This window comes from Chelonoidis abingdonii, chromosome 7 (assembly GCF_003597395.2).
Source record: "Chelonoidis abingdonii isolate Lonesome George chromosome 7, CheloAbing_2.0, whole genome shotgun sequence".
In the NCBI taxonomy this organism is placed as follows: Eukaryota; Metazoa; Chordata; order Testudines; family Testudinidae; genus Chelonoidis; species Chelonoidis abingdonii.
In genome coordinates, this window is record NC_133775.1 from 12,973,968 (window position 1) to 13,001,857 (window position 27,890).

Below are 27,890 nucleotides of genomic sequence, written 5' to 3' on the forward strand. Positions count from 1 at the left end.
CCCTAGGGCTGCAAGTTAATGAAAAACTGAAGATTTTTAGTGTTGGCAGACTTTAAAAGTATTTGCCTGAATTGTGTGTGTGTGTGTGGAGGGGAGCAGGGTTTACCAGCTTAGCTTTGCTATAGAAAGGTCCTTGGACTGATATGACTTCCCATTACTAACAATCCCCTACCCGTCCACCCCACAATTATCATCCTCTGTAAAAATGCATGTCCTGGCAACGTTAATTATTGTGGCTCTTAACTCTGCCTGCTATGAGCTTGCAGAGGACATAGAGATTGGTTGTGTCCATTCAGAAACCTCATTCCAAAGAGAACAACAACAAAGGGAGGGGGGGAGAACTGATAGTGTTAGGAATGAACAAACCTGAGTACCAGCATTTTTCTTTTCTGCATATACTTTTGGTCTCACTACCAAGCTGTCACATTAAAAGCTTCACCATTTCCACACTAAGTATAATAATGCTTTCTGCAGCTCTTCTAGAAAACTGAGCTCCAAGGATTTGTGGGTTAAAATATTTATGGACAGTGTGTTCCTCCATCAATCTCAAAGCACTTTACAAAAGTGGAAAAGGATTACTATCCTCATTTCATAGATGGGCAAAGATTCACAAATTTGGCCCTTAATAGGCCCAAAAATCCTAATCCATGTTTCCTAATATACTTCTGGGCCTGGTTCTTTAAGCTCTTATTAACAAACAGTGCTTACTCAGATGAGTAGTCCCTTTGAAGTCAGTGTTCAGGTATGTAAAGATGACTCACTTGAGTAAGAGTTTGCATGCTCAAGCCCTTCAATTCTAGAGCTGAAACCACTTCTTTCCTGCATATTTTCTAAAAATAAAGCCAGCAGTGAAAAATATTATTTTCAAATACTTAAGCCATGAGAACATTTTACATCCACCTAATTACACAGCCACTTATGAAGTGTCCAGGTTCATTAACTTCTTTCCAATTAAAGAAAAGTGAATATTGTTCTTTTTATTCCCCTCCCAGAGTCCACTCGTGAACACCAAGCAGAGACTCAGAATGAAACAGAGCTGCTTCCTGAAAGGGAATTGTTTGTTTCTTTGTTTCAAAACTTTTACTGGTTACTGTAACAGATGCTAAGGTATGCAGACGTCTTTTTCTTTCTTCCACCCTACAAAAAATTATTGTACAGAACACAGTGACCTGCTTAGGGGAAACATTTGTCAGACTGGAGAATGTCTTGAAAAATATATAGACACTTTTGTCTGGTTTTATTTTATGGGGCGCGGTCACTTTTCCACCCTGTGAAACTGTATTTCTGACGACCTCCTGTCATTCTCCCTACTTGGAGCTCGTGTCAGTGTCAAACCAATTGCCAGAACTAAATCTGTGAGATGTTCTATAAAACCCTGAGCTATAACCTCATGGCTTAATCTCCCATAACCCGACTAGTTTAATGAGGAACCATTGTACAAGTAGGAAAATGATTTGTCTTGGGACTATGAGGCAGATAATTTTGGCTAAATTTTTCCAGCTGGCTTCTAATTCTGAAAAAATAGCCAAATTTCTCACCAGCTTGCTGAAAGAGCTTGGATGGCTTCCCTCTTTGATTCATAAAAAGGTTGTGTTTTATATACTATATATGGTATGATGTTCTTTTCGTGCTTGGCCACCAGCACAAGCATAAAATTAATCAGCGTTAGCTGATATGTATTTGTTTTGCTGTTTATGCTGGAAGTGCAGATTCCTACAAAACTTTGGATTTCATGGGTTTCACAGCTTTTCTTTGATCAAATAACACTAAGAGGTGGGGATTGGGGGTGTTTCTGGTTAACAACATCACAGACAGCAGATTTTTATGTGACGGCTCAGCTCTGCCCAAGAACAAAGTCTTGAAAATTGCCATTCATTATGTATCGCACCATAAGTGCATTACAGACAAGGAAAAAATGGGGCTCCTGCCCCAAGGAGTTTACAGTCCAGAAGCCTGATCCTATGCTGAGTGAAGCCATGAAAGCAGGCTTTGAATTAGCTTTAAGATCAAACAAACTTCCCTGTGTAAGTGGGCTTACAGCAATGAAACCTGTCCATAATACTTGAGTCTCCTCAACTCACAAATCTACTCACTGAGCTCTTCCCCCCTCACCTTCTGGGACTTCCAGGACTTTGGCCTTTGTCTTTTAAGTGGTTGTGAATAGTTCAAAACACTTACACTGGTTTTCTAAATGATCTCTTCAGGGAGAAGTACTCTTCCAACCCAGGGCCACTACATGAAATTAACAGAGACCTTCCCAGCCCATCTTGCTTCCCTCAGCCGTGGATGATATGCAGCCAGCTCACTGTGACGGCAGCAGCCACTTCTAGTGCTAGGACTGAGCAACTAGTCAAGAGGGGTTGGATGGGAATCATCAGCAAAAAAGAAAGGAAGAAACCGCTATTCAGAGCCCTGATTATTCTGTGTCAAAAGCCTAGGTCAGAGTAAGGCAGGGGGACCTAAGCTTGGGTCAGGCCCTCAATGGGACGGTGACAGACAGGACTGAGAGGAGGCTCAGGCAGAGGTGTAGTGGAGATGGGGAAAGCAGCCTCCTCCAGACTGGTCCAGTCCAACCCACCCACTATACACGTTCCTGTCGCTGTGGGTAAAGGAGCAGGCACCTTCTTTATAGCCAGCTGCCTTTCCTCCCCACTCCTGAGGCTGTCCTCAGTGCACTTACTGAACCTCCAGGGATGGGCAGGCACAAGTCTACCCACATATAAAGACCCCACCCCCAGCCTAAGGGGAGAAGTCACTGGACCCAGATGTCAAAAGAGTTCAGAGGGCAACAAATGATAAACAGGAATCGGAGTGAGGTCAGAGGGTCAAAATCAGGAAACCAGAAGGGGACACTGAACAGAGAACCCCAGACAGCGTCCACTGCTACTCGAAGGCATCCAGGGAGCCAGCAGACACGGCCCAGAGGAACTCTGCATAGATACATGATCTGAGGGAGGAGCGGAAATATGCCTCACAATCGCAGAGCACTTCCACATCCAGCATCCTCCTCCTGGTGTGGTGGACAGCCACCTTGGTCAATGTCAGGAGGAGACTGATGAGGTCTTGCAACTTCGTGGGGCCATGGGTAGAATGTGCAGACATCAAGAGGTGTGGGGAAAAGTGCAGCCAGAATCTAAGGAGAAGGTTCTGGAGCAGGCGGAAAGGGGCTGCAACCTTGCACACTCGAGGCGCCAGGTCTCCCTCATGCTACAGAAGGGGCAAGTGTTGGGAAGGGGGGTGAGCCATGCCAGGTACATGCCTGTGCTCACAGCTCCATGAAGAAGCCGTCAACCAATAACCCCAGCGAGCTGGGGGACTAGGGTGGAATACAGACTGGCCCACTGGGGCTCCTCACCCTCCACACATGGTAGGAGGTCCTGCTACTTGGTGCTGGGGCGGAACACAAGGGTGAGGAAATGAAGGATATGGAACACGAGCATGGACAGTTGTTTCCTAGGCGCAGTTCAGAGGCAAGCCAGCTGCAGTCGGCTCAAGGTCTACAGTGAGGGCAGCTGGAGGAGGGGAGCAGGAGGCCTATAACAAGGTCCAGAGGGCCAGGGTGGGGGTTGGTGGGGAACAAGGGTGGTGCTTCCTCAACAACCAAATGCGCTGCAGGCCTTGCTGGTTCTATGCAAAAAAAAAAAAAAAAATGCTGAAAAAGTCCTGCCAAGACGATCCAAAGTTGTAACCACTGGAGCATCAATACTAATGCCTGTGCTTTGTTGTTGCACATGCATCATTTCACCTGGTCATAGTCTTAGAATTCAGAGTTGAGTCCATTGTTTGGAAACAATCCCACTCTGTGTTTTACACTGGGTTGCATTGTCCATACCTCTGCTCCTTACCTTCTCTCTGCCATTTGTTATTGTGTACACCTCTGTCATGACCTCTTACATTTGTTTAACCTGCAAACTAAATAGTCCCATTCTTTTCTGTCTCTCCTATGTCTTTCTATGCCTCTGATCAGTTTTGGCACCAGGCTCTGAAGCCCTTCTCATTTCTGCTAAATGCTTTTGAGATGGGGAGACCAGGACTGAACACAATTACCCCAGGTGCAGATAATTTATGCAATGGCATATGAATATTTATACAATGGTATTAGAATATTTTCAGCACTATTTTCTATTCTGTTTTCATACTCCCTGATATCCTGTTTGCTGTTCTGGCCGCTACAGCACATTGAGCAGAGATTTTCACAGAACTCTACAATGGCTTGTTTCCTGAGTTGTTACAAGGACGATTGTATTATGAAGAGCTGCACAATCTAACATGAAAAATGTCTCATTATGGTATTTCAAGTGGGTGGGGCTTGGTCTGTGGGTGGAATTTGGAAGACTATCCGTGCTTCAGATTCCCTGCACTCAATTTAATTCCTGCTGTAGAACCATATCCTGAAAGTCATAATGTAGAGTAGGAGGACAGAGGATATATATATAAACCAACCTTGTTCCCTAAACTACTGTCTGCATGTTTTCTATGAGGGGCCTGATCCAAAGCCCACTGAATCCACTAGGAATCTTTCCACTGACTTCACTCGACTTGGGATCACGCCCGTTCCCTGGTTTGGACTCGTGGAACTGCAGTGTTCCAACTTCCACAGAGCAGACCCTGTTGGGTATTGGGGAGACGGCTATTTGTGAGAGTCCATTTACAGTATTCAGAGTTTGGTCATCAATGTCTGATGTTAAGCTTCAACTGGAGCCTGACCCAGAGATTTTTGCTATTGATTTCAATGGGAGCAGGAGAAGGCCCTTGGGCTACATGTGGCCCATGGCCCCTTTGAATTTTGAGGGCCCCATCTTTAGCTGATGTATCCTCCAGCTGAGGTTCTGGCTCTTCACCTGGATGTTCTGGCATAACCCAAAGGTGCAACGTCATGTCCTTAGACTATTTTATCACTTCACATCCATTTTTTGATCCGCTAACATCAGTCATCTAAGTGACACCACCTCGTGAGTCAGCATGGAATTTGTATATCTTCTATAGGTAGAGGATATTTAAGCATTCCATTCGCTCAGATATTTTAAACCTACAATCACATTACATGTGTATTCACTTTAAAACACACTTTTAGTATTCTGGCCTTAACACAGAGAATGGGCGCTGCATCCATAGCAAGAAAAACATAGCCTTTACTGTGACACAAGCCAAGTATTTAAGATGAAAAGGTAACTGGAAGGGAAGTCTATGCATCAGTACAGGCCTGCATTTAGTCACTGAAAATAGTGTATTTAACCTTTTTCTTATACTTACAGTACGTGCTGATATAAAAGAAGCTAAACTGATCAGAGGTTAAAAAAATAAAAACCATGCGGTGAACTGAAAGTCATCTCCCTATGTGTATGCAGTCATATCTCCAGATCACTTAAGATGCAGAGTTCTGAAGGATCCAGGTTTCTGCAGATTCAGCCACAAGGGCCCAAATGTCAGCAGTGTAAATGCTGCAATGCAGCCCCAGGCCAAATTCTGTTCTCAGTTACACCAGTCTGACTGAAATCAATCAAATTATTCCAGATTTACACCAGCGTAACTGAAAGCAGAATGTGGGTATCTGCTTTCCCTTTAGACTTAATATTCAACAACAGTAAAAACCAACTCAGAGCTGTTTCCTCTTCTTATATTTCCAAAATCCTTTAACTGATCTGTGCAGGAAATGCCATGGGGCACATTACAATCCTGATGCACATGACTTTACGCCGGGTGATTCCCATTAGTGCCAATGGGGAAATCCTGTGCAAAGCCCTGTTCAGTGAGGTGAGAATACGTCAAGCCACACCAGTGTACACAGAATTTAGAGTGTTTCCTTTACTGTCCTTTGCTGCTTAAAATACTGCACACATTCAGAGCAATAGACACTTGTCAAACTATCAGAACATACCAGGCCACCAGTTTTTAGCAGAATTTCCCATTGAGGAGCTCTGCATGAAAACCAATGGCATGCCATGACCTATTGCAAAGAAAGTGAGGAAAAACAAAATCAAACTTTTCACACAGCAAAAACTTATTAGCCCTTTTCTACTCAGTTTCTAGAGTTTTATAACCACATATTTTGCCTATAAATATTCAGTCTAAGAGCATTGTGTCTTGTTCTGTGCAAACTTCCCAATCAACGCTGCCTCCTTTTCTATTACTCTGCCCTCTAAAATTTGCTCTTTTATCAGGTTGTAATGTCCAATAGGATTTAATCAGAAACACATGCCTCATAAATATCATCTGTCATGTTCCATTAGTTTCATGTGGAAAAGTACAAGTCAATAAACAAAGGTTGTGCCATAAATCTGCCTTGAACACATTATACCTCAAATAAGAAAATAAAAACATGTGTGTCCTTTGACCTGGATAGTCTTAAAATGGGAACTTAGGTATTGCCTTATGCCTTCAAAAATGTTTAAAATGTTTACAATTAATTGCGTACCTTAGCAATTCCAATTTACATAATGTTGATATGTAGATGGTGATTAAATAAGCACTATGCCTTTAAGGCACCTGTTAAATAACATCACCGTTCCTGGGCTGAAACCGATATCAGGAACTGCACAATGAAAACCAGTTTCCTCCACCATGGAACTCTGCTATAAAACCCCTCATAACCCAAAGAAGCCGTTGTGTTCAGTTATTAAAAGGGGGACAGGGAATTAACCACCTTGACTTGTGCACTGGCTGGAATTGCTGCTGCTGACTGCTAACAAGTCCCAATGTCATGCAAGAGGTCTCTGCATTTTAGTATCCAGCATCGCCACTGAATAGGTTAGTGAATCTGGGCATCACGTTGGCACAGGGTGACCAGATGTCCTGATTTTAGAGTGACAGTCCCGATTTCTGGGTCTTTTTGTTATATAGGCTTCTATTACCCCCACCACCCACCCCCTGTCCCGATTTTTCACACTTGCTGTCTGGTCATCCTAGGTTGGCATATGGAGACTCTGACAGCACAGCTCTGAATTCCAGCAAGCCAGCTCAGGCCCTTCTCCTTCCCATGTATATAAGCTGTGTGCTTTGCTGTTTATTGTGCAGGATTTTGGGGGTAAGACCTCAAAAGCTACAGCAAATCAAACTACAAAGTTCACTCCAGAGTCAAACTTCTCCAGTGTTCAGGAGTGTTTGGATCTGGGGTCTTGGTTCAGGGCCCATGAAAACTAAAGGCTTGATCCCAAGCCCACTGAAGTAAATGGAAAGACAGGCAGTGATTTTAGAGGCTTAGCATCAGGCTCTCAAAGTCCTGTCTGCTTGTCAAAGATAAGATCAGGGGTTTGTACCGACTGAGGATACCCTCCCCTACCTCGCTGGGCCGCATGTGTGGATGCCATCTGGCACCATCTGCATTTCAGAGTTTGGCACATGGGGGTCAATCCTGCAAGGTCCCCAGCTACCACTAACGTCAGCAGCAGTTGAGAACTACTCAGCATTTCTGGACAGGTGCTGAAGCATCAAACCTATAGTATATAAAGTGCTTTAGGATTTTTCACATTGACAGAGAGAAATACAAGGTGTTATTCTGATTAATAAATATCGAAGGGGGTGGGGGGGGGAACCACTTTGAATGGATTAAGTTTTTCAAAGAAAATAAAATGCTTTTATTTTTCCCCCTTAAACAAATATTTCTCTGATTTTTCCTCTATAACCTCTTTCACCTCGTCCAGATAGGTCTTGCACATTCCTGGCTGAAGTGCATGGTGTCTAGGGGGTGCCACTTTCTCCAATTCCTACTCCCCTTTCCCCACCCGAAGGTTCCCAACAGTCCCTCTCCCCACCCCAATCACACTAATTCCACACTACGGCTTCGGCCACCAACTTGGGCAAGGGTGCCACATGCACCCATGATGTCTCCATGTGCCTATGGGTGTAGTGCTCTCTTTTCACTCACCCCCTTGTGAGCGAGTCCGTACAAGGGCTGCACATTCCTACTTAACCCACTGTGGCTTGAAGGTGCTGCGGGAAGGCAAAAAAAAAAAAACAAAAAAAAAACGCCCTGGTCTTCCAGAAATTGGCCCATGGAAAAAAAATTCCTTCCTGGCCCCCTAAACAGGCTATTGGCAGATCTGCAGCATCTGTCAGGTTGGGTTCTCATCCCTAGTTTGGGTGGATAGGGTAGGGATGCTGGAACGGAGCTGAAAATCTCCACATGGCCCACACTGCAGGTTAAATCCAGGGAGCTGGGGACTGCTGATCAATCAGTACCCCCCCCCCCCCCCCGCTGGCCAATGAGTACTGGACACTCCCGAGGGAGGGTGGGAGAAGAGCTACCCAGTGTCCCTCAGCGAGTGTCCCCTCCCTCACTACTGCCACATGCTTTACAGAAGTCTTCCCTAGGGCATCATGCTTCTTCAGTGCTGGCCCGCCTCCAGTACCACCAATGACAAAAGGAAGCAATAGCACCATAGGCTCTCCTGACCTGGAGATCCCCCCACTGTCACTACGCTAGCATTGGGGTCACTAAGTGAGGCAGATTAACTCAATTTCCACAGCCTAATGTCTTCCACAATAATGCTTAGATGCTATACTGCACTTCACCCCCCGCAAGGCAGGTATTATTACCCATCAGGGCCAGCTTTAGGCCAATTCCACCAATTCCCCCGAATCGGGCCCCGCACCCAGTGAGAATTCCTTCTCTGGCTAGAGGCGCCTTTTTAATTTTTACTCACCTGGCAGTGCTTCGGGTCTCCAGCGGCACTTCGGTGGCGGGTCCTTCGGTGCCGCCAAAGACCTGGAGCGAGTGAAGGACCCACCGCTGAAGTGCCGCCAGAGACTCAGAGCACCGCCTGGTGAATATAAGCCCCACATGTTTTTCTACAGGTGATTTTTGTTGTTGTTTTGGTTTGGTTTTTTTTTAGTCATCCCTGCCGGGGTCCGTCGAAACTGTTCGAATTGAGCCCCGCACTTCCTAAAGCTGGCCCTGTTACCCACATTGTGTATAGCGAGAAAACTGTAGTCGAGAGGTCACCTCGCTGACCAATGCCATGCAAAGTGTCCATTTCAGGGAGAATTCCAGAGTTCCTAGCTCCATGGTCAGATGCCACAGACCAAACCTCGCTAAAGACCAGTGCCATGATCCTGCTGCCTGGAGTGGGAAATCACTTCTAACAACTGTGATTGGTAATCACAGCTGCAGCTAGACCCCGTAAATATCACACTTCACTTTCCAGCTTCAAGAGTTTATGATGCTTTTCTGGCCCACTCATCAGTACTGCATGACTATAGAGCTACAGTAGTTCTAAGTCCCCTAGACCCTCTATCTAATGCATTCTATGCTGACTCTGCTGCTATCAGCTGGAATGGAGTCAATGGATCTCTGCTACTAAAGCTGTGGGAAAGCTAGGGAAACTGACAAAACCTCACAGTTTTGCTGGATTTTTGGAGAGAGGAGGTCATTTTTGTTCCCCCTCTAGCAAAGTCCCTGGGTGAAAGTTTTAGGTCTTGAAATGTAGAATAAATAAACTTGGTGCATTTTCTTTGAGCAGCTCTCCCACCCCAGTCCTAACTTTACTCTGAGAGGTCCTGACTTCTTGGCAGAGCAGCGGATTATGACCTGGTGTAGTGTTCAAGGCAACTGTCTGCCTGGAAAGGAGTTGCGTTGTATGCTGTATCTCAGGGTGGAAGGAATTAAATAATAACATCGCAACACGCACACACACAATGCCATAAGAACGGCCATACTGAGTCAGACCAAAGGTCCATCTAAGCCCACTATCTTGTTTTCCAACAGTGGCCAGTGCCAAGTGCCCCAGAGGGAATGAACAGAACAGGTAATCATCAAGTGATCCATCTCCTGTTGTCCATTTCCAGCTTCTGGCAAACAGAGGCTAGGGACACCATCCCTGTCCATCCTGGCTAACAGCCATTGATGGACCTATCCTCCATGAATTTATCTAGTTCTTTTCTGAACCTTGTTACGGTCTTGGCCTTCACATCCTCTGGCAAAGAGTTCCACAGGTTGACTGTGCATCGTGTGAAGAAGTTCCTCAGGTGGACCGTGCACTGTGTGCCATAAAAGGAGGATCACAAAAAGCCTGAACTATGTACCATTAAATGCCAAAGGATTCCGTTGAGAGAATTTAAAGGCCTGACTTTCCGAGGCGCTGTAATTCCTGCTGACTTCAACTGCTTAGCGCTGCTGAGAATCAAGTCTTTAAATGACTTCACTCAGTTACTGTGTCTAAAAGCAATGCAGTTCCAGGAGGGTGCTGGTCAAATGGGCAAAATATTCAGAACCAACCTTCTTTATGATGCTGCTGTTTTAATTATTTTTTGAACCTAGTCGGTCTCTAACCCAGTATTACCTACGTCAGAAGGCCTGTTGAGTGATGTTGATGATGGGGCTGTGGGCATCTGATGGGCTGCCGCTTCTGATGCCACCTACCTGAACATCATTACAACTCACTAAAAATGATGGATTGTTTTCAATGAATGTATGTGGGTACTATCAGATTTCACTGGCGACCTTATAAAAATACAAGCGCAGATTCTGACAGGCAAGGCAGACCCCAGTCTGAAAACCGAGTTGCACATCTTAGAGACCCACTTGGCAGGCATCAAAGGTCGGCCATTTGCCCAGCACAAAAATATAAATCACTGATATCACCCAAAAAAAACTGTGATGACAGTTCAGATTGATATTAAATTTGTCCACTTGCAGATATTCTGAAAGTATTTACTCTCAGTCTATAGCACTCCCAATGGCAGGCCCTTTATTCCAAAGCATACACTTGGCCTGTTGGAGCAAGAAAGCAGACATAGTAAATAAAAACGTTCGGTGGCGTAACACCAAGGGGTGGGGCACAACGGCAACACCGCAGAGCACTCAGAGCAGCTAAGTACATGGACAGAAACAGATCTGTGCCTGGCCTAGGCACCAGCAGGAAGAAAAAGTGTCACTGACATAAATCTAAGACTGGGGAGCTAAAGAGCTCACCCAAATTTGAGCTGAATTTCTCTCAGTCAGTTCCCTTGGCTGCCTCCACCGACTGCGGCTTGATGTTGTAAAGTCTGCCCATGGCTGTTCTGCACACCCTCAAACCACTGTTTCACACTGTGACTTTATACCGGCTTATTTGGACCTAACAACGTCCTTATTTTTCTACAATGCAGGAAATAAGGAAACCAGTCATCAATTATTAGAAGCGCAGCAGATCTGAGCCGCATGGCTGTAAAACAGATTTTTCTTTAATGAAACTGAATTTGCATTTGCATGTGCCAGGAATAACAAGTGCCTAGGACCAAAATGTAAATCAAACCTAAAGGAGAGTTTTCAAACTTTGAATCATTGGTAGCAACAGACAAGCTCAGAAGGAGTGTGGTATGATTTTGGAATGTCTTAAAAATGTGTGACTAATAAGACTTCTAAAGATATTATTTGTGAGTTAGTATTACAGTCTCCCCACAGAAAGAAAACATCATACCAGAGAAAGGGCCACGTTTGCTGTAATAACTGTGTTAGTATGTCACCATCTCTGGGCTGGGAAGAAGGGCTTGTATGTTAGTTTCTGAAAGCACAGAAAGGGAAGAGACAGATGAAAAGTATCGATATTCTAGTAAGGGGGGCAACGAGAGGATAAAACTGTGTCTTTCTCCAATATGTTCATGCTTCAACACTAGCATGAGTTTTTAATTGATCTCAGCTCATTCTCTGGCGGACAGTGGGCCACATCACAAAACTACTGCACAAAATCTGGTGCTGGCAGGGATTCCTGGCAGCATCTGCGTAAGAGAGAGGCCCAGCAAGAAACCAGCATGGAGGCTCAGTCACCCGTACAAGAAGGCGGCTTGGAAGACAGGTTACAAGTAATTGTTAGAAACATTTATGTAGCAAAATAGTAATTAATTTGCAATTATTCTAACAGAATCATCAAGATGCACACATTCCTACACTGAGCAACTGTGTGATCTTAGTGCTGAAACCACAACCTCCTGAGCCCATCCTTGCCCTACACTTTGTCATCATCACTCATGTCTAAAATCAGACCCTGAATCTGCAACCGGATTCACATGGGCAAAGTCCTGAATATGTGCAGAGCTTCTTTGACTTCAGAAGTGAGTTTGGCCAGAGAAAGCAGAGGGGAAGGACCCATGAAGTGATCCCTCTTACAAGAGGGCTTGCTCTGCAAAATGAAAGTAACTATGAGTTTATTTAGAACAGTTCATCCAGTTCTGGGAGAACACTTTATCTAGTTCTCTGGAACCCGAGAAGTCAGTTCAACTCCAGAGTCATAGACTCATAAGACTTTAAGGTAAGAAGGGACCATCATGATCATCTAGTCTGACTTCATGCACGCTGCAGGCCACAGAACTTCATCCACCCATTCCTGTAATAGACCCCTAATCTCTAGCTGAGTTACTGAAGCTGGAGCATCTTAATTGGTCAAATTCTGCAACACTTACATCCTAGATTATCCAGAAGGGACCATTATGACCACTTAGTCTGGCCTCCTGCGTAACACCGCATTTCACCTAGCGATTCCTGCATTGAACACAAAGATTTGTGGTTGAACTAGATCACATCTTTCAGAAAGACATCCAATCTTTATTTAAAGTCTGTAAATGATGGAGAATTTACCACATCCTTTGGTAATCTGTGCCAGTGGTTAGTTCCTTTACAGTCAAAAATGTGTCTCATCTCCAGTTTGGACTTTGCGGGCTTCATTTCCCAGATATTAGATCTAGTTATGCTTTTGATAAATGAAAGCCCTCAAGTATCAGATATCTTCTTCCTGGATACACACTTCCAGACAGTGATTAAACTGCCTCTTAACCTTCTCTACAAATTAGCTCCTTGAATCTCTTATTGTAAGGCAGGTTTCTTTGACCACAAATTGTTCTTGAGCTCTTCTGAGAACCTTCTCCAATTTTTAAAATCCTTTTTAAAGTGTAAACACCAGACCCAGACACAGTATTCCAGCAGAAGTCTCACCAATGCTGCATACAGAGCTATCATCATCTCCTTATTCCCAATAATACATCCAAGTATCACGGTACTCCTTACCTCCACAGCACCATACTGGGAACTCACGGTCAGCTGGTTATTTACAATGATCCTCAAGTCCTTTTCAGAGTCGCTGCTTTCCAGAACACAGTCTCCCATCGAACAAGTACGGCCTGCATTCTCCCTCCTAATTAAAGATCATGCACATTGTTTGACCGCTCACAGCTAATCAAGTGATCCAGATGACATTGTATCAGTGGTCTTTTCTCATTATTATTTACCATCCCGCTAACTGTGGGGACACGTGCAAACTTTATCAGCTATGATTTTCTACTTTCTTCTATGTCATTGATAAAAATATTGAATGGCATTGGGCCAAGAACTGATCCCCGCAGAATCCCACAAGAAACACCACAGCTGCTTGATAATTCCCCATTAACATCTAGGTCTTGATATTTATTCATAAGCCAGCTTTTAATCCACTCAATATGTGCCACTCTGATTTTGTATAATGCCACTAAGCCAAATACCTTACAGATGTCCAAATACAACATATCAGCACAGTTATCCTTATCTACCACTCCTGTGATCTTGTTAAAAAACTATAGCAGTTCTATATGATTAGACCTATTCTGCATGGCACAATGCTGAATGGCACGGATTCAATTTCCATCCATTAACTCTTTGCTGACAGAGTTTCACTGAAGTTTTGCCTGAATAAAGAATACAGGGTATGGCTCACTGTAACGGAGACAGCTGTGAGACAAATGGAAGAGATGTAACTCTCCTAAGAAAAGAGCTTCTTGCACAGTGACTGTGGGAAAAGGCCCTGAACAACAGGAGACGGCGAGAGAAGAGCTGTGAGATGTGGTGGGAAGTTATAAGAGCTTGTAGAAAGTAAACAAAGAGCTGTTGCAGAGTGCTGGTGTTTGGGCAGCCCCAGAGAAGTTGATATAGGAATGACCATGGCACAGTCTCCTGTACCAGGGGAAGCCTCATGAAAAGTTGCAAGAAATGTCCTTAGATGGCAGCACTGCTTCTCCTTGAGAGAAACAGGATGGGGAATTCTAAGGTGCTGTGTTTGCTGGAGCTCTACTGCAGTAGCGGCGTATGCACTTCTGGTGGGACTAGCTGATCGTGGTCTCCTGCCAACATCAGGTCCCAAAAGAGACTGTTGGTGACATTGCTGAATGCATATAGCTTCTACCATCCACCTTTTTTGAATCACTCTAATTCTCTCGAGGTAGCATATTACTAAAGCAATTCACACTTGGTTTCATCACTCATGCATCGCTTTCTATACTGCCTGCAACCATGCACACGTTCACTTCCTTTTCTAAATCATACATTGCTTGATCTATTTTTAGATTCCTTCCTTCTTATTGCAGTGTAAGTGCTGCTCATATCATCCTTTCGATTCTTCTACACATTGGCAAATAGCTACCTTGTTAAATCTTGACTATTCTGCTGAAAAACCTTCTTCAGTGGTTTCATTGATGCAAAGTTTCTGTGTGATTTACCATCACCAGGGGCTGTCTGTGTTTCATCTAGGAGCTCAGAGACATGAATAAGTCACATAGGGCAGAGATACTAGAGCGCTTCTGTGCTGCCAGTTTTTCTTAATATTTTGAAGATGGAATGCTCTTAGAAAGAATAATAATTCCAGTCCTAGCCTAATTATATATCAGTGAGGCTGTTGCCTTCTTCAGAACAATGCCTGGCATTTTCTATCTCAAGAGGCAATCCTGGATTAACAAAGGCTTGTCTTCAGAACGCCATAAAACAGCTTACAACTGTTTTGTACATAAGATCAACAATCCCCATGCCCAGCTGTTCATCGCTGGCTCTCCCACTCCTACTTTCCAGTCACTTTTGTCTGTCTCTTTTCTATTGTGGACCTTCTCAGAGTTTTCTTGACAAACAGATATGATCATGTCCTCCAAAATCCTTGTGCATACACCGCATTTAAGAGGGAGAAAGAGGTGTCACTGACATTTGTTAACTGAGTCAGATAGTAGGAGACTGGGATACTGAAGGGTTTTGGGGGCTCCTCTTAATACCATGAGGTAGCAGAACAGAGAAAGGGAATGGCGGGAAGAAGGCAATGAGAAAAGAGTTTCTTCAGGAGAAGCCAGCATGGAGAAGATAGAAGGCATTGGAAATCTGGCTCATTTACTAAAATACCCAACACTGGCATAGAAAATCCATTGTCATGCTCCACGGTGATGGGCACATCAGAAGCCTAGATTGATAGCAGCAGAGGGATAGTGCATCAGAAGAATTTGTGACTACTCAATGTACATAGTATTTCTTTGAGCTGCAGAGCCTGAAACACTTTGGCAGATCACATGACAGTCTTTCTAGTATCTAAATTTGAAGTACAACTAGTTTACCCAACAAGCTAAGACTGCATTTGTAGGTTGATTCAAACGGTGGAGGTCTCATCTAACTTCTCTTGTTGTTTTCTTTGACTGTAGTTAGCAGTGCTTCATTTGTTATGAAAGAGGCGCTGAGGCTCAAGCAATTAGGTGCCAGGGCTCAAGCAATTTGTTACATTCATGACTGACGTGGCAAGCCCGAGGTGCCAGGGCTCTGCCCTGGCACAAATTAAGCACTGGTAGTTGGTACCATGATTCAGTTTTCCCTGAATCCAAGCTGATTATAAACTGGGAGTTATTTTTCATGGCAAGTTTTCTCTTGAGTCTTGTATTATTTAGACTGTAAAGCTGTCTCCCTGACATCTCAGCACAATCTGTCTACTGTGAAGCCTCTACACCATATATAAAATCACCTTTATCGCTTCCAGTAATGGCTGAACCATTTGTGTTCTTGGTTTGTGGGTCTCCCAGCAACTCCTCCAGCACTTGGTACAGAACTCCGCTATAAAAATTAACACTCCCCACCTCCAGAAAGTAAAGATCTCTAAAGCACATTACTCCCATCCTGAGAAAGTCATGCTAGGTTACAGTGAAGCAGTAGGTCATATTTCCTTATACACAAATGTCTGCAAAATCTTGTTCTAATACATTCCCAAGATGTTCTTAGCTTGACTTTCCCAAAGTAAGGCTCTTAATCTGCAGAGAGGCAACACTGAGCCTTCAGAGTGCTGGGATTACAATGCTTGAGGCTGCATCTTTAATCTTAGTTTAGAGCTGAGTTAATATTTCAAAACACTGTTTATGAATAGCTTTGCATAGGCTTTCCAGGTTTGTGCCCCTTTATGTTTGCTTTCTGTGACTCATCTAGCAAAAATAGACATTACCAAAATATTTGTGGAAATAGCACGTTTTAAGTAAATATCCAGAAAGAATGATTTCTGAACAAGCAATCTCACACAAGTAACCTCAGTGTAAGAGCTCCGTGACTCCATGCATTAAAGAGAGGAAGAATCATGTGATTAATGTGTTCAATCAAAACCAACCAATATAACCTGAATTTCAGAATTTGCTCTACAACAGCTCCATAGACCAGAAAATGATTCAGCAATTATTTTCAAGTAACTCACTTTCAAGACAAAACCATGAGCTGCTTGTTGACAGTTTGCAGAAGGAAAAGAAAAGGTAACATTCTCAGATAAATTATATGTTGCAAATCATTTGCTCAGTTCAAGCTAATTTCATTCTATACTTACAAAAAGAACTTTTGCAGATTAGATCCTCTGGGCTTGATCATTTACACGACTGTAATTTCACTGACGTGTGATGTAAATCTGGAGTAACTGCATTGAAAAATCAATGGAATTACTCCAGATTTACAAAAGTCAGGAAAAGTGGAATCAGTCCCTCTGAGCTGTTGACTAAATGTAGATCAAGTCTGAAGACTGACACTACAGCAATCAAGGTTGTGTAACAATCTAGGTAAAGAGATGATTAGTGCTGTGTTTTCTTTAGGAAACAAGTAGAACAGATTATCAGCTGCATTCAAACCTTGCTCAGATTAAGCGATGGGGTCATCAGGGAGTTGATAGCAGCTCTCTCATCCCAAACTGTCCAGCTTCAGTGCACGTTAGAGCTGCAGAGGCATACTCTGAATTACACCACATGCATACAGTCCTTCGAGGACCTTACACCAGCAGAGCTGAGGTGTGGTGGATCTCCCCTGACCCTTTAGGAGAGGGGGGAGTGGATATAGGGGATGGTGGAGTGGATTCAACACTGCCAACTTTCCCTGAGGGCAGAATTCCCCTACACAAGAAGAATACTCCACCGGCCAGCTCCATTTTAAATCCACTTTGAAATAATTCTTTATAACTCCATTTCTAACAACTTGAACTACTACTGGGCATTGAACTAGACCTGAGGAATGTCCTTCACCCCTCAGCTTCCTTCCTGCAGTGAGCTAGATGGGTGGTACCAGGAAGCATAAGCAAGGTATCTGACCAGGAGTTCTCACCTTCCTGGAAACATTTTGGATAATGATAGTAGATAATCCTTTGCACTCACTTAACATTTTTCATCTAGATCTCAAACCACTCTACGAAGGAGGGCAAGTGCCATTATCCCCACCTTACAGATGGAGAAACGGAGATGGGTGTACACAGACTTACCCAAGGTCCTCCAGCAACTCAGTGACAGAGGCTGGGATTGAACCCAGGCCCCCTTAATCCTCCTTTACTATGGTATCTATTTACTCTGGCCTAGTTGACTTCATCTGACATGACCCTTGTCCCATCTCCCCCTTCACTGACTCTTCCCCGGCTCTGGGTCTCACTAGGTCCACGTATCGACTGCAGACTGAATTTATTGTGCATAGGCTCTTCTAGCAGCATGCAATCCACAGAAGTAAAGACCTGAGAGGACCATGTGAGGCCCAACCAGGAAATAAAATGCTTAACATGGAGTTGCTGATTGCCTTACTCCAGAGTCCCAATACAGGCCTGCTTCTGCTGCCACTAAAGTGGATATAGGAGCAGGACTGGGCCGTATACTGTGATCTCTGCTTCTCCAGAGAATATGGGCGGAATTTTCAAATCACTCAGAGCTGGCCCAATCTGCTCCCATTGAAGTCAGTGGTAAAATTCCCTTTAAGTGGGAACAGTTAGGCCAACACGGAGGGCAAGTCTATGCTACAAAATTAAGTCGACCTAAGTTACTTTGACATATAGCCGCCATAATTAAATCGCTTTTGCATGTCCATACTACGCTCCTTGTGCCAGCAGTGTGCATCCTCACCAGGAGTGCTTGCACCAATTTAACTGTCAGTGTGAGGCATTGTGGGACGGCTTCTGAAAGCCAGTAACAGTCGATGTAAGCAATGAAGTGTCTGCACTGACACTGCGTCAACCTAACTACATGGTCCTAAGCGCTAAGCCTCTTGCGGAGGTGGAGTTATTAAATCAGTGTAGTGGGTAACACGGTGAGAGCTACATTTTAGTGTAGATGCTTAAAGAGATAGGTCAATGTAAGTTTACATCGACCTAACTCTGTAGTGTAGACCAGGCCTGAGTGTTTATGAAAATCCCATGCTGGAAATCCTTTAAAGGAAAACACTGGTAAATAAAATGGAAATTTCTTTTTTACTCACAGAAAACATTCCCTGTGCCCCACCCCACCTTGCCAGATACAGATGGGGAAAGAGCAGGATTTGCACAAAGAAGGGTAAGTGGAGAGATGTGTTTTGTGGTGAACTCAGGCCTTTTGAACCAGAGCGCTGCCTTCCTCAAACATTATTCCAGTCCCATTTGATGCTCTTTTTCGTGTAGTACTCCTCTTCGGAGAGGTTCCAGTGAAGAGCTCTACATACAGTAATTGTGAGTGAGTGACTGATCATTTGCCCTCAGTGTGGGATTCAGGTTAAATTAAAGCCAGCTGCTCTAGAGAGGGGCAGGAGAATAAATCAAAACAAGCAGATCTAGAAATTAAATGCATAAGAAATCACTGCTACTCTTCCACATTAATAATTAAATCTAGCTCTTCAAGCCCTGTGCACCTAAAAAATTTTCTTCATTTTATGACGTTTTTTTAAAAAAAAACCTCATCCTGCGCTGTTGTCTGTGTCCCGATAACTCTGCAATGTGCTAGTCATCTCTCCCAGTTAAATATCCTGTTTCATAAACCCACTCCTAGATATTTGAAACTACAGATCACTAATGTCTAGCTTTAGGCATTTGACATTCCACAGAATTAATATTTAAACTTATTATAAAGGAATTGGGGTTGTGTTAACCATGAAGTATTTAACAGCATTTTGTTTCTTTTGTTTCAAACTATTTTGTTTCTTATCTAAGTGCATGTTATGTTATACACGCAAATAAGAAAAAGTACATAATTAAATTAATACATTTACTGCTATTTTCTTTTTACTGCACTGAGAGTTAGATAGACTTAAGAGGTGGAAGCTATCAAATTTCGTTTTTAAGATAGAATTCTAAGTGTATTATCTTTCTTTGCCTCGGGGGTTGTTGACTTCAGTATTTAAGCTACTTAACCAAATAAAATTATCAAAAAGCAACAAATCACTGGCACATATTTAAAATAACCTAAGGCCTTCCATGTCATGCTGGGAAGTTACTTGGCTCGAGTATCGTCGTATATAATCTAACTCTTATCTTTTAAAAAAAAAATCTCAGTAATGAAATATTACTTAATTTAAAAAAATTAGCCTCTGATTTACACATTGGATGATCTCTGTCTAAAGCAACATGTGTAATTTATTTACAGCGTTGGAAGGCAGGCTAAATACATCATCTACTGTTATGCAAACTTCTACTAGGTATTAAAATACCTGGTCCCCCAGAGACACATTTCATACAGTTCAGCAATGTTCCAAAATAAACTAAATCTCCAGCCCCTTAAAAACTTAAAACAACAAATGAGATCTGTATTAAAAAGTGTTTTACAGTATTTGATTATGTCTACTTAGAACCATTTTTTCCTCTGGTTAAATGTGCACAAAAAACGCAACCCACCACACAAAAAAATATATTTGCTTTCTCCTTATTCTAGAAAGACTGATGTATTCTCATACCCACAAATCCTTCCTCCTCCTTCACTGGAAAAACCTTGAATACAAGACTCCAATGCTATTGGAAATGCTTTGCATTAGCTCACCCTTAAGACAAAGCCAATGAGATTTATTCTATTACAATGTTTTTTATTAGTTAACTGTGTAAAGCACCAAAAAAACCATTCAAGCACTGTGAGACAAAAGGCCAAACATACTTCACATTATATTTACACAAATGCAATGACCTAAAGGAGAGACAGACAACTAGATCATCACTTTTGACGATCTGAATATGTAAGTTCTTGCAATTCCCAACTTCTAAAAGGCAGAATTTGAAAAGCTAAAGAAGTCAGAATGTGGGTCTATTTCCTATAGCAGCTCTAGCAACTCACTTTTCCCAATAATCATCAGTGATGAATAATCATTTCATAAACCTAAATTAACCATACTAAAGAAAAAAATCCTTGTGCCAGGTTACCAGTGAAGCATGGATTCTGCAAACAGAAAGCAGGAGATACCCTCTGGGGTTTCACATACTGAATGCCTGAAAGTACAGGAGAGAAAAAAAAATCTTGGCAACTATTCTTCAAAGCTAAAACAGAAAGGTAGAATTGGAATTGAATTTAGATGAAATGGTCTTTGATTTTAACATGCCACATTGAAAATTATTCCTTTTATCTTAGTGCTTCAACCAGTCATTTTGTCGACTTTATTCCAATGTTCAGGATTTTCGGGATACAAGGTAACAGCTGTGTCATATTCAGACACACATCTTTGCTCTTGTTTTCAGATTTCTAGGGTAAGATTACACTGTATGAGAATTAGCAAACACCACCCCTGCTTTTGATCTAAGCTTTTTTTTTTTTTTTTTTGTATTTATAAGTTGCATCAGTGTGCTGGGAAATAAAGTTTTGAGGCTGACAAATAAAGCAAACAAACCAGCCCTATACTAAAAGGAGTTACCGTACACTGTGAAACGATTGCCGGATTGCGTGACTTCTCTGGTCTGTTGACATGTACTGATAGAAACCTGGAGTATGAAATACAGCAGTTTGCATCCATAATTCCCCTCTAATTGCCCAGTCAGCATCTTTAAACACGATTCAAAAAAAGCTCTAAAACAGAGGTATATTCACATTTCTACAATATTTATTTTGTTATCATAATGTTGATCAAACATGGAAGTTAACCTACAATATCCTAAATCTGCCACAGACACATTCTCCTGATTATTTTATTTCCAAGTTTACTGACTATTAAACAGCAACCTACTGCAGATCTTTGCTCATTGTTAAGGAAGTGAATCTTTCTGTAGAAGAAAAGTACTATTCATACTTTCCAAAGCCAGAAGGCACCATTGTGATCATCTAGCCTGACCTTCTGTATAACACAGGCCATAGCATTCCCAAAATAATTCCTACAGCATAACTTCTACAAAAATATCCAATCTTGACTTAAAAATTATAAGTCATAGAGAATTCACCATAACCCTGGGTAAATTGTTCCAATGGTTAATTACCTGCATTCTTAAAATTTACACTTTATTTCCCATCTGAATTTGTCAAAGAGGGGTGCATTTAATAGTTTTAAGTATTCTCACAGCCTATGGAATAACTGTCAGAGTTTATTCAGAGCCCCCTTATGACTGAATATGCATAAAGTCAGCTTGTGTGTTCTTGCAAAAGACATCTACATGCACATTTCTTTCCAAGCTCAGCAGTTTTACAAACATGATCTTTCAACAGTTCTATAGCATGGTTTTAAATTTACTAAAAATCATTCAGCACACACCTCGTGCACAGGTGTTTGCAGGACTGGATCCTAAAATGGGAACAGCCATTTAGATCTATTTAAGAATTGAGTAATTTAGAACAGTTTGAGTATTAGGTCAATAGGATGACTCAAAAGAGCAAAGTAACTTGTATTTGCAGAATTGAAGTCCTAATTTAACTGTCTTTTAGTTTACAATAAAATACAATAATTTTCCTCTCACCTCATTTAACAAAATACATTGTAAACCTAGTTTTCATTCCATGTGTCAATATAAAATTTTAAAGCCATAATAAAGTAAATTAATCATTTAAATCCATCCTTCAGGTAGAACACAAGAGGTTATAAAATGTATCATTTTAATTATCAGGTTCATTTTTTTCTGATTGAAATAATTATATCTCATTATCATATATAATTGCTAAATGATATCTACTACTATTGTCTTTCTAACAGCTCATTAATTTCTAAACTAGAAAGCTCTATGCTTTTACACTATAGATGCGGTATGCCTTTATGTAACATATTGGTAGTTAGTTCTTTTGTTTTTTATTTGCCAATTATTCTGTGTTTCATTAAGCATCTCTAGATAAAAAATGCAATCCTAAATACTGGATGCAATTAGATCCATCTTTTTTTTAAAACGGTGCAATAGCATTTAGAAATCTATGAAAGGGGGCACATTCGATTCAGTGACTTCCATTCTCAAAACACAAACCACAGAGGAATTTCCTTCCGCAGAAAATAACTGAAAACTTATTTTCTCTTTTGGAAACGTATAACAGTTTTAGCTAATCTGAGAAAAAAAAATAAGATTTACTAAAATGACCTAAAGCAAATGTGATTTCAGATGCAGTTTCTCCCCATTTTTGCAGGAAGGTGGGAATAAAATAAAAAAGAAAATAAATAAAAATTAGGAGAGTTATGTTATATTATGCATTATTCACATAAAAAACCCAAACAAAAGAGAGAGAACATCTATAAGATTTAATCGTAAGAGATTATTCAAAACTGTTATGCTCCCAATGCGAAGTAGGCTGGGTTTCTATGGGAATCAGAATGAGGTGATAAAGAACACCCCTGTGTACTATATAAGAAATTGAGTAAATATGGAAATTGTCATTCAAAATGGGACCAAAACTGCAACCCACCAAACTCAGATGCATAATTTTCAATCATGCAAGTAATCTCATTCTCCTCAATGGGACTATTTGGGTAAATGACAATCATTCATATGAGGAAGGCTTACAGGATCAGGCCCAATAAGAACAATCAGTATATCTAATATATTGTATAATAACTGGGTTAGTTATATTGCACCGCCTTATGCCTTTTGTCCCAGTCCTGCAAATCTTTAATTATTCAGGAAAGATAGCCCTACGGTAGTCATGAGATTACTTACATGGCTAAAGTATTGCAAGTACTGGCCCCTTTCTTTTTTACATGCCAGTTTGCTAGAATAGAACATTATATTAATCTGTGGCTCTACGTGAATAATCACATAATTATGACCCTCATCACAGAAGTGACCAAATACTGAAGACTAAACTACTTTATTGTTTCTTAATTTAAGTAACTGTCTGAAGTGGCTCCTGACAAGGTTTGTGCAGTTGGGAGTATTTTCCCTAATGGCACAAAGGACAAGACGAGTTAACACAGATGACTCATAAATCCAATATAATCGCATGAATCTTCAAAAAAGAGCATTTCATTGTAATGATCAAAACTGCTTTAATTGGGTTTTTTAAAGACATATTGGACAGGATTTTGATGTACTTTGTCACAATTTTTCTTCCTTACCCAAACCTCAAGTATTTTTTGTGTAACTGGTTATTATTTTGCCCCATGCTACCCTGCAAATCACATATTATAGCATTTAAGTAAATTAAATACCGCAAAACCACATAACCCCGGGGAAAATATTGTAAAGTAAGTCATACCTTTTATTACAATTATTCTATGCCCAGTGGACCACAAGTGCCTCTAAGGGAACAGTGTTTGGGTGCAAATACTACAGCTTGCAATCCACTGAGATCAGAGGTAAAACAAGGAGGGCTCAGCATGTAGCACAGCCAATCACACCGAAAGAGAGGTTGGGCAAAATGTCACATTTAAAATAAAAATCATTGCCAGAAAGGGACAAATCTGAAGCTCTCTTTTTCAAAAAAAAGTCTACATTTTTGCTGAAATATAGACAGCCCCAGGCTGCAAACACTTACACACCTGAGTAACTTTACTCACACGACCAGTTGCTCTGAGTTCAATTAGACTAGTTGTTCAGGTATGGAAAGTGCTTGCAGCATCAAGACTTAATACCGTACAACAGCAGAGGAATGATATAGAGCACATTGCAACAGGCTGCTCCTTCTCATTGCAATTACTTCAAAGCTGTTAATGGGACAGTATCATTTTTTTTTTTTAAACAAAAAAAATTAAAGCCACATTTGGCAAAATGTTTACAGACAACTATAAAAATGGTTTACGCTCACGTTAAGAGGGTCCTTCCCCCCCTGCTCCCACCCTTCAAAAAAGGGATAAACCTAAACCAGGAGGCATATTCTGTAATCTAACCCAGACTGAAGAGGGAGTTATTCCATATGCAGTTCTGAAGTGCAGAAGACCCACTGTGTGATGGTCTGAAATCAAGTTGTCACTAGTCCCTCCCTTGAAAACCTTTCCAGGGTACATCTGAAATCATTCTGATTTCTTGGTTATTTCTTACATCACGTCCACATACACCTGTCTTTTCCCATAACCTTTAGCCTATTTGCAGGGCTATTGGCAAAGTCTGGATGCTTACAGATTGCCATCATTTGGCTTTTTTTAAAATTCCAATTTAGTAAATTATTTGATTATTCTATTATCTAATTTTATAAGGTGGCTTTTGTTATTAGCAGGCAATTGTTGGTGTAGTAGCACCGCAATCTCCCTGCTTATGGAGTGTCCAGTGCGTGCTTTAGAAATGTCAATATTATTACTGGAAGAGAGTGAGGCTCACAGCGTGAGAACTTGAAAAATGCACAACTGTGTGTGTGCAGTCGCTGTCACTTCATAAGCTGCACATCTTTAATCAGAAGGACAATGCTGCAGCTTTAGAGAATATGAAGACCACTTACAATCTGTTGCTTCAGTTTCCATTTGACTGAGATGAATGAATGCACACTGTAGTTTGTCGGAAGAAACAGACACTCTACTAAGGCTCACTGGAGTCAGGGACACTTCAGAACAATGAGAATCTAGCACAACAACATTTCATTTCCCCTATTCCCAGCTTCTGGTCTGTGCTAAAAAGTCTTAACCAACAGCATAGCTGGACCACTCAGACTGGAAAAATCCAGTATGCCAGTATTATCCAGCAGGTGGACATGGCAAAGACCCCAATCCCAAATGTGGATAATTTTGCTCACTTGGGTAGTACAGGTTACTTACATGCTTATGCATCTCTAGGCTTGCGCCCTAAACGGAGAAACTGGAAGCTTTACAAAAAGGAATAAACTCCAGTGATGACTGGAGAGGAAAGGGAAGATAGTGTGATCAGTTAAGATGAATGTGTGTCCCTCTCCTCAGACCCACTTCTTTCTGCTGCAGGGACTCCAACACACAGTGGAACTTCTGTTATTCTAAAGTGGGGATAGGGGGTTGTAGGAAACCATGTGGGGACTCAGAGCCCCTCAGAAGTGAGTTCCTCACCAGCCTGCTGTGGGCCAACACATGGGTGGGCTTTTAGGCAATCTAAGAAAGCAGCAAAGGTGTGCCTGGTGACAAATCAGGCAGGGAAAGGGCGGGAGGGGGGAGACGGAACTGCCAGGATGCAGTCCTTTCCACAGCCTGTAGTAGGAACTTCAGCATAGCTGTGCTAGAGCTCTGTGCACTTCCTCTGTGTGCACTCCCCCCATCCCCAAACAAAGTTGCAAATCCCACATATTTCAGCTGTGTGCAGTAGACACAAATTTCACCCTTGCTGAACTTGGGAAAATCAGAAGGGGAATTCAGAAGCTCTAGAGAACATAAAGGTTATTTATAATCAGAACAATAATATAGTGGCCAGCCCCATTACCCTACATTAAAGCTCACAAAAGACAACATTTCTAGTCCATGTGTGAACAGTCTACTTTACTTTTCAATAGAAAGGAAAGAAATAGATGCAGTTCCTAGTGGGAAGTATCTTACATCAGCTAGATTGAGGACATTTCCGTAGGTTTTTATACAAAGAGAAATCACCTTGTGAACATTATAGAAAAGACTGCCTCTGCTCTCATAATCTATGCACATCTGTCTAGATATTGGTATTATAACATGGATGAGGTGCTTGTATTCTCTCGGAAACCAGATCTGTATCTCTAGCCATTATCTAGAGAGTGGAATATTTTAAAATTGTACCTTGATAAGCTAACACAATCAAATAGCAGAAGGCGGACAGGTTTAAATAACCAAGTTCCAACCAAATGTAATGCCATTAGTTATTAACTTATTTAATAGATGAAAAGATGCATTTCTAAACTAAAAAAAAATTGATTTTATACAATCCCTATCAGACATTAGGAATCCTGGGTCTGAGGACTCACTGCTTACATACATGTTAATCACATCTTCTCAATGTCTAACATAAAAATTCAAACAATTACAGTGAAACAATTTAATAAAACTAGGCATTTACCTTAAGCCACAAGAATAGTGTGAAATAAGACGACCTAGCCCAGTGAGTTCATCCCAGGGAGCAGACCCAGCTTATATGACCATCCCCTGTGTGTTTTCCAAAACTGAGGAGAGGCTGCTCAAGGAAATTAAAGAGGATGCTGGGGTCTCAAGATTTTCTTGAAACGTATCAAGAACTCTATGCAGTCCATCTGCAGACAAAGTCTGGTTTACATTATCTTGCATTTAGAAGGTGGGAAGAAAAAAAAATTTGCAGTGTTATATAAACATTTCAGAAAATATCCTGAACACCAGAAAGAAAAAGGTTGATACGGATGAATTTGTGGTGGATTTTGTTTGTTTGTTTGTTCGGTTCATGCATTTTATAACTCACCCTTCATGCTTTGATGTTTCTGCTGCTGGAAATACTCTTTGGAGCTTTTAGGACATCGGAACTCCTGTGTCCGCTGAAGGATTGGAAGCCTCTCAAATATGCTTGGTCTTTTGGGGATGAGATCTAACAGCGGCATTGACATTTCATGTGGACTTTGCTGCGGTTCTGTACTGTCGCTGCTGTTGTTGACAGTTATTTTAAAGGACATCTGAGAATTCAAAAAAGCTTTACCAGTGTTGGAACAAGTCACTTGTGGCAGTTCCTTCATAGGCACTACTTGGCATTTATCAATCGCTTCAAAGAAGGCTGCACTGGTACTGGGTTTCTGAAACTCTGCAACCTCATAGTGCATATTTGTGTCCCTCTGCTGGAAGGATCCTTGCTTATCTCCTACATAAAACAGCACAAGGAATGTCAAATGGAATAGAAGCTGACCCTCTTTAACTCTTAAAGCAATGGAAACAACAGGTAAAAATACCCTACAAGCTTGTGGTCTAACATCAGGTACCTTCATATACTCTAGCCAGTGGGTCATTTAAAAGAAGAGGCTACTGCAAATCTGGAAACCCGAAAGGGTTAATGAATACAATCTCAGTGCGATGTTTCCTGATGTTTAGTCAAACAAACCCTGTATCATTGTAACAGGAAGGTAAGCCAGGACTTTCTCCCCATACAGAAGCATAAATACAGGGATGGAAAGGCACTTTTCAAGGCTCTGGGGCTGCTAGGGAGAGAGCGAAGAGTTTAGCTTTTAAAACTGCTCCTAGGTTTGGTTGGTGGGTTATTTTTTTCCCAGTGACACTGCTGGTCCTTTCGGTCATTTCGGGGAAAGGAAAAGAAAAACTTTGAATGATTTGTTCAGGCTGGTTCCGTTCAGCGGAACCATTCAAACAGCAACCGCCCAGACAACAAGCGCTGCGGTTTTCATGCATACAAGCAGTTTCTGTGGCGTGTTTCTGAGCTCCTGGCTTTCACAACGTGCTAAGCCGCCGCCCGTGGGTCAGTGCGGCTCGCGAGGGCTCCGCTCCTCCGCCAGGCAGAGCCCGCCAGGGGGTGGCACCAGCCCGGCCGGGGGCAGCGGGGCCAGGAGCTGCCGAGGCAGATGTCACCGGACAGCAGCTCGGGACCCGGCGGCTGCCCGGGCAGCGTGCGCCAGACACCGCCCAGCCCCTCACCCCCCGGGCGCTGCTGCCCCCCCCGCTCTCCTACCTGGCCTGGGGGTGCGGGCGG

The 27,890-nt window shown here is 42.1% G+C and overlaps 1 protein-coding gene across 2 annotated transcripts in view; it reads right to left on the minus strand.

Moving 5' to 3' along the window:
* The window catches only part of GLIS1 (GLIS family zinc finger 1), a 290,603-nt gene extending 263,303 nt beyond the window's left edge, over positions 1 to 27,300 (minus strand). The window contains exon 1 of one of the 2 annotated variants that reach the window (XM_075067626.1): positions 26,661 to 27,300. In XM_075067626.1, the coding sequence (XP_074923727.1) occupies positions 26,661 to 27,195 (535 nt within the window). In that variant the 5' untranslated portion in view covers positions 27,196 to 27,300. The remainder of the gene's footprint in view (positions 1 to 26,660) is intronic. The other variant, XM_075067625.1, reaches the window with a different exon arrangement.
* Positions 27,301 to 27,890: the final 590 nt, after the last annotated feature.